The sequence below is a fragment of the Terrapene carolina genome, unplaced genomic scaffold, assembly GCF_002925995.2.
Source record: "Terrapene carolina triunguis isolate 2854851 unplaced genomic scaffold, T_m_triunguis-2.0 Scaffold58, whole genome shotgun sequence".
NCBI lineage: Eukaryota > Metazoa > Chordata > Testudines > Emydidae > Terrapene > Terrapene triunguis.
Window position 1 is genome coordinate 43,097,086 of NW_020664409.1, and position 14,306 is coordinate 43,111,391.

A 14,306-nucleotide genomic window follows, 5' to 3' on the forward strand; every position below is an offset into this window, starting at 1 on the left:
AGAAAAAAAAAAAAAAAAAAAAAAAAAAATTGGGGGCACCGCTTTTTGGCGCCCCCAAATCTTGACGCCCTAGTTCGCCTTAATGGTAGCACCGGCCCTGCCTGCCACCCATGTCACTAGCATACAGAGTCAGTTTTTCTTTAACCAAAAATAAATAAATATATAGATATATATTACATTGGCACTGCATCAATAAAGTATTGATACCTTTAGCTTTGCTGTCCACCTCGTCTCCTGGCAAACCCAACCTTTTCTTCCCAAAATTGGGTCCCAATGGTTTTAAGGTTGCCCTCTGTGATTTCTCACTCCGCTTGCTAACAAACAGCATGGATGAGGACAATGATTCAGAAGATGAAGGGACCGTATACTCTGCCAATGTGTCAATGCTGCTTCCTGTTAGCCAGTTAAAAGAGCTTCTCCCATCTGTAAAAAGCAGAAAAATAAAATATCAGCATGTGACTTCATTTAAGTAAAAACATGCACAAAATTTCCTTCCAAAAAGGGCACAGTTCCCATATTTATAATCCAATTATGGGGGGAAATCAGCATTCACATCCTGGTTCCCATCAGTACCCAGTCCAGGCAAGCTAATGATCCAACCAGTGGACCAAATTTACTGATGAATCCTGGTCACGTGCCACTTGAAGTATGTTGCTCATAAGCAAAGAAGAAGAGTCCAATTATTATCTAATGAATGCTGCAGTTTTGTGCCTAAATAGATCAATAGGAAGTAAAATGTTCAGCTGGGAGGCCAATCTTTTTAATTGGACATGAGGCTTAAAAAACAAGACCAAAGGAAACTAAGTGTGCAGGGCTTACTATTTTGGAATTGGAACAAATAAGTAACATACTTCAATTAACAGCTGGCCAGAGCGTTTAGATGTTTTCATAAAAATGATATACTAAGTATATACTTATACCTTTGCTTTAAAAAAAAAAAAAAAAAAAAAAGCCTACACAAAAGGAATAAGGAAAGAAGAATTATTCCTTTGGGGAACAGGAGAGTTTCAGAACATGCTGATCTGTACTTACTGACATTCTGTGTAGGTGTAAATTCGTACTGCTGTTGGGTAGCCCTCACTTGACCACCTAGTGACCCCGGAGTTGAAAGGGATCCTTCTTGTGACCGATTCCTCTTGGCACTTTGGGTAGCTTGGGTCTCCACAAACATTGGTGTGAGAACAGTACTTCGGTAACGCCAGTTAGAATCAATAGCGAAGTCCTAAGCATGCAAAAAGGTCTTAATAAGAGCACAGGGAACTGAAACTTTTTTCCACCATTGAGATAAAATGACTAGTATGTAACATATGCTGACTGGTCTCCTAAACATACAGAACCATGTGACGACTGCATGATCCTTGTTCAAATACGAAGCAGTCATTTAGTATCAATTCTGCTATAACAACACTTGAACCCCCAACTTTATTCTTTTTTTATTCAGTTATCTTTCCAAGCTATAGGTGCCCTTTTTATTTATTTAATTAGCACACAACACATAGCCTAACAAAAGGATCTCTGACAATCAGCATACATCATATGTAATTACCACTTCAGTTATAAGTAAGTTCTTACCTTCACTTTTTTAAAATAAAAGTTCACGTTAAAAATGTGAAGTTATCCACCCAAAATAAATATCAAACGCCTAAGAATTTGAATAACCCATGACTGCCTCAGCTGTTACTGACGTAGCACGCAGCACACGTTCAACAGTCTCCTTCATTACTTCAGCTCTATTTAACTCTTAAGGTGATTGCTACATTGATAACTGGACACTGCTGCATAGTTCTATAGCATTACACAAATATTACAATTCACCTGAAATCTGCATTCAGAAAGTGGATGCTCAAACATTTTTCTGGAATAATCTGGGCTCTTGCTGGTCATTTCAAGCAGAAAATTCGTTGCTAAACTCAAATATTGGGTTTCTATCTTGGTAGAGTATAAGGAATTTAATAAAGCCAACATACGATCGAGGGTATTTGTAGGCAACCTAGTTTCATCACTCCAAAAATTTCTAACAATCAATCTGTAAAGAGAGGACAAACATACTTGAACACCTACAAATGGGACACTATAACCTTACACAACGCTTGGCTCAAAAACTTCAATTTTTTTTAAACTAGTGAATAGCAAAAATATACAAGGAGGATTAGGACTATATATCCACTAATTTCTTTACCCCAACAATTCCACACTGGTTTATGTTAATCATCTCATTTCCCACTCTCCACCCATCCAATCTGTATTTCATCTAAATGGTATTAAAAACCTTACTAAGGTCACAAGGATTTTTATACTTCATAAATTTGCATTTTACTCATGATTATGAAATCATTTCCATGCAAACAAAAGAGAGATTGTGGGCACAGATATATAAACACCTTTTTTCCTATTGTGCTTCATTATAAAAGTTAATAATGAAACTATCTTCCAAAACTGGACCTAATTTCTTACATCTGTTTATAGATCAAAACTTTAGGTGTTGTCATAGGGACTGTGTTATATTAACAGAGGATTAAGTCTAATATAAACTGAAGAGACTTACTGATTTAGGGCTCTCACTGACTTAATAGGCTTTGAACCAATCCCTCAACATTTTTTCAAATTCTCATTATTTCAGCTAAATGTAATGCAAGAGAATAGGATACACACACTTCTTAAAATATTAATCTTTTCTTAATTTTATACAGTAGAACTCTGTTTATCCAACCCTCCCTTAACCAGCTCTCTATATTTACCTAACAACCAGGACTTCAGGGCCAGAAGCAGGTGATCTCTCCTGGGGCCACCAGATGGCGCTGCAGCATATTTTCCCATTGTCCAGTTTTATCCAGAGTTTTGATTATCTGATCTGGCCCCAATCCCAATTAAATCGGATAAACAGGGTTCTACTGTACTTTAAAAAGTTTATAATATTGTCTTTACTTGCCAAATTGATCACTGTTAGTGACATTGCATCACCAGGTAAGACCAGAAGCAGCCAAAGCTGGGACTGCTGCACTGGGGTTGGGATAAAATGTAGCCCAGGCAGAGCCATCTCTCCCCCCCAGCATGCCCCGGTCTCAGAAATGTCCAGTGGAGACCCTGCCCAGTCAGGGGGCACTAGAACCCAGATGGTGCCTCTCTGCCTTTCCACCATGTGCCTTTGGGAGAGAACTGCAGAGAGAAGCCAGCCAGAGGCTCCACCTGGCAGGAGCAGAAGCAGCAGCAGCCAAAGCAGAGACTTCTGGACATTCCAGTCAAAACTGCAGAGTGTTCTCAAACTTTTTCTGCCCTGTAATGATTTTCTCTAGCCCTCTCCCTGCCCCTACATCCTCACAGCCTCTTCACCTCAGCTTCACTCCATACCTGCCCATCATACTCTCATTTCCCCTGCCCTGTCCCCCTCACCTCCCTTTCCTTTTCTTTCCATTTAGCATATCCCCTCCTAGTTTAACCCACACTCCCCAAAAATAATTGTGGAACTAACATGACTTTTGCCACTATCACATGTGTTCTACCCCTTCCCCCACCTCGTGTCTCTCTCTTGTCTATTTAGACCGTAAGCTCTTCAGGGCAGGGACCATCTCCTACTTTGTGTTTGTACAGTTTGCACAATGGGGCCTTATGCTTGATTGGCCCTTAGGCACTACCATAATAAGCATGATTAATAGCATGCCCTAGCCTCTTCCTGAAACGTAACCGGAAACTTTGAAATAGGGAAAGCTAGGTCTTCCAATTAAGGAAAAACAAGATCACCACCACCAGAAACAAACGTGACATTTTTGAGCGAGGTGTCACTATTGCATTTACTACTTAACATATCTTAATAGCCTTAAAACCCCCTAAAAAAAAAAAAAAAGTCTTGAATACGGTTTTGTTTTGTAAGACTTTAGCATCTCAGCTGATCCATCACAACACTCAGTGTGTCGACTCACTGTAGTCCGGAGTTTTCATCCATCAGTCCCTGAAGCAGCATTTCTTTTGCTAGTTTGAACACTTCCTGAGATTCCTCCTCTGCTTGGCTTTCTGGATCCCTGATATAAAATGAAAAAGAAAGTCTTATAGATTTCTCTCTCATGCAACTTGCAACAAAAGGAACAAACAGGGGCAAAATAAACCTGATAGCAGTGCACTTGGCTCATACATGCTATGTTTTCACTGTCCCAAAATAATGATGGTTTGCTGTTTGTTTTAAAGAGAGATAACTAAAGCATGTTAGCTACCCCATGCAAAACCCTCGCAGAGACAAGGCTCTATAGCAATGGTCCCCAAACTGTGGGGCACACCCCTCAGAGGGGCACAGAGGAACGTCCAGGGGAGTGCGGTGGGCCCGGGCCAGCCCTCCGGGGGGGTGAGGAGGGAGCACCACCCAGGAATGCCTAGTTGAAAACGGACCCTGGTGGCTCCCATCAGCATTGTTGACTGGCCCGTTAAAAGTCCAGTCGGCAGCACATCAGGGCTAAGGCAGGCTCCATACTTGCCCTGGCTAGGCGCGGCCAGTATGTCCCTGAAGCTCCTAGGCACAGGGGCGGCCAGGGGGCTCCGAGCATTTCCCCCCACCCCAAGCACCGGCTCTGCAGTTCCCATTGACTGGGAATCGCAGCCAGTGGGAGCTGCGGGGGCGGTGCCTGCGGGCAGGGACAGCATGCAGAGCTCCCTGGCCCCATCCACTTAGGAGCCGCGGGGACACGCCGGCCGCTTCCGGGGAGCCATTCGAGGTAAGCGCTGCCAGGCCGGAGCCCGCACCCTGCACCTCCTCCCACACCCCAACTGCCTTCCCAGCCCTGAGCCCCCTTCCCACACCCAAACTCCCTCCCAGAGCCAGCACCCTCTCCCACACTCCGAACCCTCTGCCCCAGCCCTGAGCCCCCTCCCCAACCCCAGAGCCCGCACCTCAACCTCCTGACCCGGCCCGGTGAAAATGAGCAAGGGTGGGGGAGAGCGAGCGACAGAGTGGGGGGGAATGAAGTGAGCAGGGGTGGAGCCTCAGAAGGGGCGTGGTGGGGGCATAGCAAGGGTGTTCGGTTTTCTGCAGTCAGAAAGTTGGCAACCCTAGAGATACCAGTGGCTCCCTGTCCTGCCCCAAGCGTAGCTTCTCCTCCCCCCATCCTGCTCCACTCACCCCCCCCTCCCCCATCCCTGGAGCACGGAAGACAGACCCTCTCTCTGTAAATAAGAGAAGATCCAAAGCAGAGGAGGAGGAGGGCGGGTAGTGAAGTACAGATAGGGACCCACTCATCTCCAAGAACTTTCAGTTACAGGTCAGTAACTTCCTCTTCTTCTTCTTCTTCTTCTTCTGAGTGAAGGTCCCTATGTTATGGCTGCAAAGCATGAACATTCTAAGGATGATGCCCATCTAAATACCAAGCCCTGAGGTGTAATGGACACAGATCGGGGTGCTTGATCTTGTCCACTGAGTGAACAGCAATGGAAGAAAGGACTCGCATCCTTCCACAGCAATGGAAGAAAGGACGGCTTGGAACTTCTGGGCTCTCAAGATGTCCAGGTAGCTTGTGCTTTGTGGCTGTTCATGTGGCCTCCCCAACCGAACAAGAATGCAGCTGTAATAATGGTCCTGTCTGGTGAGGAAGGGAGGAAAGAGATGCCCATACGTACCAGATGGGGATTTATCCACAATAGCAGGGAAGACATTATTTTGGTGGGAACCTCACCATGAGGTTCCTGGAATGGCAGTTTGGAGAATATACCGACTGCAGCCACGTTTGAAGGCAATGAAGGTGGAGTCTTGCAAATGATGATATTATGCATGGTCTGGATCCTATCCTTGGGCAAGTACATTCTTGCAGTGATAGAATTCAAGGTGGCCCCGTTGAAGTCCAGAGACTGTGTGTTAGTGAGAACAGACTTTTCGGCATTTATGCTGACTCCCAGTGAGGAGAGGAGGCGCAGCATCATAGAAGTTGATGCATAGGACTCCTGGAGGGACTTGGCAACAAGGAGCCAGTTGTCGAAGTAAGGGAAGGCAATGAGACCACAAGATGTGAGCTGTTTATCAAGAATAACTTGGTAAAGACTGTGGGGACAGTAGCTATGCTGAAAGGAATACTCTGTACTGAAAATGATCAGAGCCCACCATGAATCTGAGGAAGCTTCTGTGAGTGGAATGAATATCTACATGAAAGTAGGCATCCTTCATATCAAGAAGGAAACCAGGTGTCCTTTTCTAGAGATGGGATTATATAGATCACAACGTGACCATGAGAAACCTGAGTTTGCGAATGAAGTGGTTGAGATGGCAGAGGCTGAGGATTGGTCTGCTACCACTCTTCTTTTTGGGTACCAGGAAGTATGTTGAGTAAAACCCACTCCTTTGGCATTGAGGAGGGTGTGTTCTATCGCTCCTTGCTCCAATAGGGAGTCTATCTCTTGTTTGAGAATATAGTCATGAGAGTGGCCCCTGAAGAGAGGCAGGGAGGGTTTTTTGGAGGAGGTGGGAACGCAAACTATCATATAGCCAGAATGGATGATGTTCAGCACCTGGCTTGTCGGTTATTGCACTCCAGGTGTTGAAAATGAGTGCTAGACAACCCCCATATGGTATGTGGGGGTTGGGAGATGTCAGGCTTAGTGGTTCACGACTCTCAAATGCCTGTCAAAAATAATGTCTAGCCAGGGACTGAGTCTGAGATGCAGAGCCTGTTGCACTCTGTGCAGGGAAGAGGGACTTACTTTTGAACCCTCTGCCTCTTGTGTGGTCATTCATGGGGCCTCTGGTGGGAAATTGTTGAACCACATGTCTAGGTCTAAATGACTGGCAATGAAACTTCTTCTAAGGGGGCAGGTGTGTATATCCCCAGGGAGCAGAGGTTGGCCCTAGAGTGGAAGTGTCTTTTGTTCAGTGCTATCTTTTGGTCAGTGCCAGTTGATCTCGGGTTTTGGGAGGTGCCAAGGATGATGGTACCAACTGATCGTGGTCTGGTACCGATGTAGCCCTATGATTATGGGCTTTCTTGTCCTGTCTCTGGGACTTAGGATATCCTAAGTACTCCCGGGCCAAAGCGATGGGTTTGCTCAGAGTTGAATCCGACCTCCCTGAAGTGGATTTAGAGAAAGACTTAATCTCATGCTTATGAGTAGGGCCCAACCAAATTCATGGCCCTGAAAAACGCATCATGCATCATGAAATCTGGTCTCCCCTCTCCCCGTTTCTCCCCCACCCCCACCGGTGAAATCTGATCTTTTGTGTTCTTTTACCCTATACTATACAGATTTCACAGGGGAGACCAGCATTTCTCAAATGGGGGGGGGGGACGGAAGAGGGGTCACAAGGTTATTTTACGGGGGTTGCAGTATTGCCACCCTTACTTCTGAGCTGCCTTCAGATCTGGGCAGCTGGAGAGCGGCAGCTGTTAGCCAGGCACCAGCTCTGAAGGCAGCGCCCGCCAGCAGCAGCGAAGTAAGGGTGGCAATACCATACCATGCTACCCTTACTTCTGCGCTGCTGCCTTCAGAGCTGGACAGCCAGAGTGTGACGGCTGCTGACTGAGGGCCCAGTGCAGAAGTAAGGGTAATACCATACCCTTATACCATACTAATTTCTGCACTGCTGCTGGCAGCGGCTCTGGCTTCAGAGCTGGGCTCTCAGCCAGCAGCCACCACACTCTCGCTGTCCAGCTCTGAAGACAGTGCCGCCGCCAGCAGCAGAGCAGAAGTAAGGTTAGAAGTACCGCAACCCCCCCATCCTATAACTCCCTTTTGGGAGTTACAACACCGTGAAATTTCAGATTTAAATAGCTAAAATCATGAAATTTATATTTTTAAAAATCCTATGACTGTGAAATTGACCAAAATGGACTGTGAATTTGGTAGGGGCCTACTTATGAGAGTGCTTCCTCGATTCCTGACAAGATCCCACTGGGGCGTCTGTGAGGCTAGACGCTCCTGCACCAGAGTTGGACTTCGCACCAGGAGACACGCTGCTTCCTGAATCAGGCCAATGTTCGGGGATGGTTCCCTGGCCTGAGTCCGCCTGAGGTCTTATGGCCTCCTCATGAGCTGTTTCTGGAGATGAAGTTCCTGGCCTTCTTGGGTAAGGCTGAGGAATGATCAGCAGATACTGCAACTCACTGCGATGCAGGCTTCCCCAAGGCATACAGGCAGCGCTGGTAGTCGTCGCTAATCAAAAAGGATTGCGGGCAGCAAGTGCAGTGTATGAAGCTTGGAGACCTGGGCACAGTCCAGTACTGAAACAGGGAAGGGTTCCTCTGAAGAGACTAAATCTGAACACTAAGAAATCTACAAAACACTAAACTGCACAAGCTGTTAAAACTATTTACAACGCTAAATCTAAATCTTATCTCGTAGGACGAAACCAAAACTACGGACACTGGAGGTTCCAACCCAGACCAGGCAGAGGTGAGAAGGAACTAGAGAGATGGTCAGTCTGCCCTGTCCTTTATTCCCTCCATGAGAGACCAGAGCTGAGCCAGGGTGCATGCACAGACCAATGGATGCTACTTTCAAATTCTCTGGCTCCAGGTGCATGGGTAAACCCACTGTGGAATACAATAGGGACCATCACTAGAAGTAGTACACAATTATCATCCCCATTTAACAGACAGGGAAATGAAGATAGAAAGGTTTAAGTGAGATTTCCAAGCCTGTATCAGGAAGGAAATTAGAACTCAAAGGTTTCTGCTTCCCATGCTGTGATAACACCATTCCCTCACTTTTTACATAGGGAAAGTAACTATTCAGATCACTTTTATATAATTGCTCTTATCCAGTTGGAAGACACTACTTGCAACTGAATCCATACCTGTAGTTATCATAAATCCACATCAGGATGTCATACATGCGCTCCCGACATACCGGAGAAGGGTGAGAGATGAACCCTGTTACTCCAGGAAGAAGTTCTCTTAGTTCTAGGGGTTTCAGCTTAGGCAACATTTTGTATATGATATCCAAACACACCCTCTGTCTTTCATCATCTCTAAAGGAGATAAAAAGCAACTGCATTTGTTTCATTATTCTATTTACAGTTACACATACAGCTGAACATTAAAGTAATATTTAGCAATTTTATATTGCATAAAAATGTTTTTAGTTCCTATTTCTGTGTTTAACTGGAAAAAAAAATCAGTCTAACCAAACTGAATACATATTAAGGGTGAAATCCTGGCCCCACTGAAGTTAATGGGAGTTTTGCCATTGATCTTAGTAGGACCAGGATTTCACCATATTGCTAAGGAAAAAAGCTACAGTAAGCATAGTTTTCAACTTAAATAGGAGAAGTAGAAAAAACCTGCCAGATTTTCTAATCTACATTTGCTCAAAGAAGAGAACCAGGCTCAAGAAAAAAACTGGAACTGTAAATGCACGTGGAATGTAAAACTTGCATCATTATTAGAAAAAGACAATGATGCAAAATTCAGACTATGAGCCCAGGTTGCTATGATGATCATGCACTGGTCATGTGCCCACTTACCTGTGACTCATGACTTGGATGAAATCTTTACTCTTTAATTGTAAGTAGAGATCAATTATCTCCTCTGCACGGTACATCACCACCTCCAGACAGTATGTTTTCAGAACACCATGAAGTTTTGGTATCAAGAAGAATACTGCATTCATAAACCTTTACATGACAAGGAGTCCATAGAGCAAAAAATAAGAAGTTATATTCTATTACAGTGGTGCCCAAACTTTTCCTGTTGTGTCCCCCGTTACAAGTAATGGAATCTGTCCACATGCCTCTCCATTACTGCACACTTGGCTCAGCAGAGGAGCTTGGGCTGAAGGTGGAGCTGGGGGCTGAACTGGGTATGGTGGAGGAAAGAGAATGAGGGAAGAGCTGCAGCCGGAGTGGAACTGTAGCTGGGCGGTGGTCCTTCCCTGCCCCCTATCGAGTCTGGCCCAAGCCCTGACCTGAATGTTCCTCCGCCCCCTCTAGGGGAGGCGCACCCCACAGTTTGGGGACCACTGTTCTATTAGATAATGAGTTTTCTGTATACAGGGTATCATATGATCTTACTATACCTGTCAGCAAGAGGAGGAAAGTTCTTTGCCACTTTATTTAAGCACACAATAAACTTGTCCTCTTTGGTGCTTTGATGCTGTTTTATCTGTTTTATGACACAGTCATAAACTGGACCCTCAAATATCTGAAAGATCAGAAACATTTTATCATTAAACAAATGCCAACACCAGAAACTCAGGAACACTCAAATTACGTAACAGTACTATTACATGGGGGATATTTTTAGTTACAGTGAAATTTCACTGGCTTAATCTTGACATTTATGACAATTCACAGCAGTAGTACAACATGCCTGGATGAAATACAGCTTGTCTGTTTTAACAGAGCTGCTGTCTAACCATTTATAAGTTTCCATTAATTGTGCAGAGACCAACAGCTTAAATATAGAAAGAAAAAAGTCACATGATATTCCTATTTCAAACACTAAGTAACTCCTGATTGTGTGTGGCAGGTTTCCAGTAAAATGCTGTACAATACTACTATACACAGCCATTTTCTATTAAATTAACATTATCTGCAAAGAAATACAAGGTACACGCAGAATATTAACCACCACCACACCTGCTTACTCATTCAGAATTACAATTTTTTTTTTAGGAAAGGAGGAATGGATAAGACTGAAAATGAGAAGAGGGCAAGGGTTCAACAATATTCATCATGCACCCTAGAGAATGAGAAAGGATGAACAAAATGGAATGTACTGGACAGAGAAGACAGCTACAAACCTACTTTACAGGAGTGCCACAATTACAGTCCAAGAGCAACAGCTGAGGAAGCATTTTCATTCTAAGTCCCTATTTTCAGGTTCTTAACAAACTTCTAGCAAATAGAGCCCTGAGAATCCCTAACTTTAACATTTATTCACCTTCCCTCATATTTGAAAAATTTCTATTGTGTCAGTCCCACTGGCAGAAAAGAGGTGAACACAGCTCCCCCAGATCCATTCACTGCCACGGTCAAGACAAAAGGTTCATAAGAATTGAGGCAAAGTGTGCCCAGCTTGTGCTGATCTAGTCTTGAATTCTGATCCTCATGTGGTAGCATCCTCTGCTACTGCCTAACTTCTGGGGAGGCCTCATTAAATTTAATATTCCCTCATTCTGAAGCTGGAACTGGGTATTCAGTTTAGACTTATAGATGAAACAGTCTTTAATACATTGTGTCTTTTATCATTATTCTTACACTCACATTTTCCTTCTCAGCCATGTATCGAAGAATAAGTCCCAGCACTTCTGCTGCAGCTGCATAAACTTCCTTATACCTTATTAAGGACATGTTATTGGCCAAATCCTGAAAGTACCTAGCATACAAAGGAAATCATCTGTGATCCATTCACCCTAGTATTTGATTTTCCATTAAAATCAGACATCTCAGAAACTCTAAAAATATTCTTTGCCCCTCTCCATTTCATGCATTCACATTCATAGTCTTAATTGCAGTCTTTGTGGCGCTATTACACTAACACCCCATAGCCATGAAGGTTTCAGAGGGTCACAACACTTCCCCTTTGAATTTTTGGATCCAATGGGATCTGGAGTGCCACAAATACCTATTTCGCTACTCTTGACTCCACTGTGTGCCAAAGAGCTCAACAACTGTAAAAGCAGTGGTCACAATAGGGCCCAGTACAGATATATCTACACCCCCGCCAGTTCACTTCCTAAAGTAAGGTACAGCTTCAGAGTTAGCTGTAGCAACCTGCTCGACATAGGAGTGTAGGGGCGGTGGTGGGGCCAGAAAGAGACAAGAAGGTCCAAGAGGTGAGCATTCCAAATCCCACCCCCATGGCGCCAACATCCTTCTTGGTCAGCTTATTGTAAGGTTTATAATAAAAAATTAACTCCCCGAATAGACATGCTTCTCACCTCACGCTGTCTATTTCACACTTTGGGTCATGGGGAGACAAGTTGTTAGCAAGAACAATACCAAGCAACTGAATTCCCACTGAGTTATCCTTTGTATTAGGATCTCCACCAGAAAATTGTTCGAATATTAACCTGCAGCACAAGGATGTAAATAAATAAATAAATAAATAAAGGTGCATGTGACAGAGTACTTGCTAAAGACAGTACAAATCTGGTGAAAGTGACTGTGGCTACATGAACAATACTTTATTGGGAACGCATACAGTATAAAATGTTTGCAAATTCCCAGAAATTATATCCCCCACAAAAAACTTTCATTCTTTGATTTCTGTGTTCTGTCCTCAACAACTAAACACCAGCTGCTAACTCAATGGTGCAAAAACAGACAAAAAATCCTCTCAGTAGTTTCTCCTGCCTTCTGCTCTCTCATTGCATACAGCCCATTGTAATTCTTATTTATCCAGGATTCTTTGCAGCATGAGTTGTGTATGTTGCTGCCTCTGCAATTTTGGTGTCGACAACTGACAGAAATGCAGGTGAATTTACCACAAAGAGAGAGAGAGAGAGAGAGAGAGTGTGCAGCTGGCTAGAGCAATAAGAGGATTTGTTTTTAAAAAATGGTTAGTTGGTCAAAAAGCCACTAAAATCCATGTACAATCCTGGATTGAGCTACTGTTAGCCAGAAGCATTACCACTTGAAGCCTCACAGATGCCTCACTAGTGCCTGTGAAAGGACCAGATCCTCACACCACCTGCAAGTTGTTTGTGTTACAGTTTGAAAACCACTGGGCTAACCCTTTCACCTCTGCAGAGCTCAGGTCACATTTTCCCTACATTCTTTTTATACCAAGAAATACTACCTGTACGGTATGGAGAGACAATCCTTCCAGCACTCCACAACTGTCTTTATAATTTCCAAGTTGTGTCTGAACACTGCTCTCTTCTGATGAAATACATTCTTCATCAAGAATTCAAGTAATCTGTTAGCCAGTATCTCATCTTTAATATTCCCCTAACATGAAAGAACAAAAAGCAACATGGTAATTCTGTATAAAACAATATTTTTGTTCTTAATCTGAATGCATAGAACATTTTTATTCTCCACTGGTTTAATGTTTAAAATATGATTGTGAATTCTCAAGTTAGCTAACACAATGTTGACTATGAGTTTGCAATCAGTGTACACAAGGATAAGTCATGTTCAGCAATATAAGTTTGTAGGGAAGTCAAGCTCAGAATTCACTAGAACGTTGGTAGCTTTATGTAGGAGAGCCCTGCCATCTTGTTATGAAAACAGGTGAAAGCCTTTGAACTATAGCAGTTGGGCCAACTAATCCACCATATGTGCAGTATCCCTCATGACAACCAATGAAACTGTTCCATGCAAATTAGCTGTAGAGTAATGGTGGTGATGTATGATATCACAATGGTCTAGGACTCTTGGAATGGAAAAGATAGCATCCAATTTTTAAATTCTCTGTGTAACAGACCCCCGAATCCCAGTGATGATTGAATGTGGTGATATTCTGAATAAAAAGTGCTCTAAGCCATGCTAATGACTGCTTCCATTGCTTCACACGGACTCAAAAGACATTCTAGGCTTCAGAGTGACACAGAGTAACTATCCTGGCATCTTATTACAAAAGGCACTAGTAAGTTATACCAGTACTGATAATTCTTTTGGGAAAAGGAAGTATGAAGGTGGCACTAACTTCTATCATCGGTCTAAATATTACAAGACAACATGACAGGGTGTAGATTTTTGAGTCCATTAATACATTTCTCAGGTATGTTGTGGACTTGTGCGCATTCCACAACTTGAGGTGTCCATTAGTGGACCAATAAGAAAGAACCTGGAGGATCCCATGCTCAAAAAGTTACTTACAGTGTTGCCAGAGAGACTGATTTCATTAATGAACTAAAACTTGCTTCTTATTAAACTGATCTAGTTATTTACAGTGGTTAATGATTAAAGCAGCACTGAGGAAAGATCGATAAAATAATCAAGTACATCATCCCATTAAAACAGGGAAAGAACAAGTTAAAAATTACTCAGACAAGCTAGATGTCTTCAAGCCACCAGGGCCTGATTAAATACATCCTAGAATACTCAAGGAGCGGACTGAGGAGATATCTGAGCCACTAGCAATTATCTTTGAAAAGTCATGGAAGATGGGAGAGATTCCAGAGGACTGGAAAAGGGCAAATATAGTGCCAATCTATAAAAAGGGGAATAAGGACAACCTGGGGAATTACAGACCAATCATCTTAACTTCAGTATCCGGAAAGATAATGGAGCAAATAATTATGCAATTAATTTGCAAACACCTAGAAGATAATAAGGTGATAAGCAACTGTCAGCATGGATTTGACAAGAACAAATCATGTCAAACCAACCTAATAGCTTTTTTTGAAAGGGTAACAAGCCTTGTGGATGGGGGGAAGCAGTAGATGTGGTA

At 43.3% G+C, this 14,306-nt stretch overlaps 1 protein-coding gene across 1 annotated transcript in view; it reads right to left on the bottom strand.

Annotated features, from left to right (window-relative positions):
* The window catches only part of PRKDC (protein kinase, DNA-activated, catalytic subunit), a 144,685-nt gene that overhangs the window by 57,003 nt on the left and 73,376 nt on the right, over positions 1-14,306 (bottom strand). The window contains exons 44-53 of the mRNA XM_026659498.2: positions 12,708-12,859; positions 11,848-11,979; positions 11,171-11,282; positions 9,982-10,106; positions 9,431-9,580; positions 8,762-8,935; positions 3,918-4,016; positions 1,816-2,026; positions 1,033-1,222; positions 208-423 (exon numbers count right to left, since the gene is read on the bottom strand). Coding sequence (XP_026515283.1) covers positions 208-423; positions 1,033-1,222; positions 1,816-2,026; positions 3,918-4,016; positions 8,762-8,935; positions 9,431-9,580; positions 9,982-10,106; positions 11,171-11,282; positions 11,848-11,979; positions 12,708-12,859 — 1,561 coding nt within the window. The remainder of the gene's footprint in view (positions 1-207; positions 424-1,032; positions 1,223-1,815; positions 2,027-3,917; positions 4,017-8,761; positions 8,936-9,430; positions 9,581-9,981; positions 10,107-11,170; positions 11,283-11,847; positions 11,980-12,707; positions 12,860-14,306) is intronic.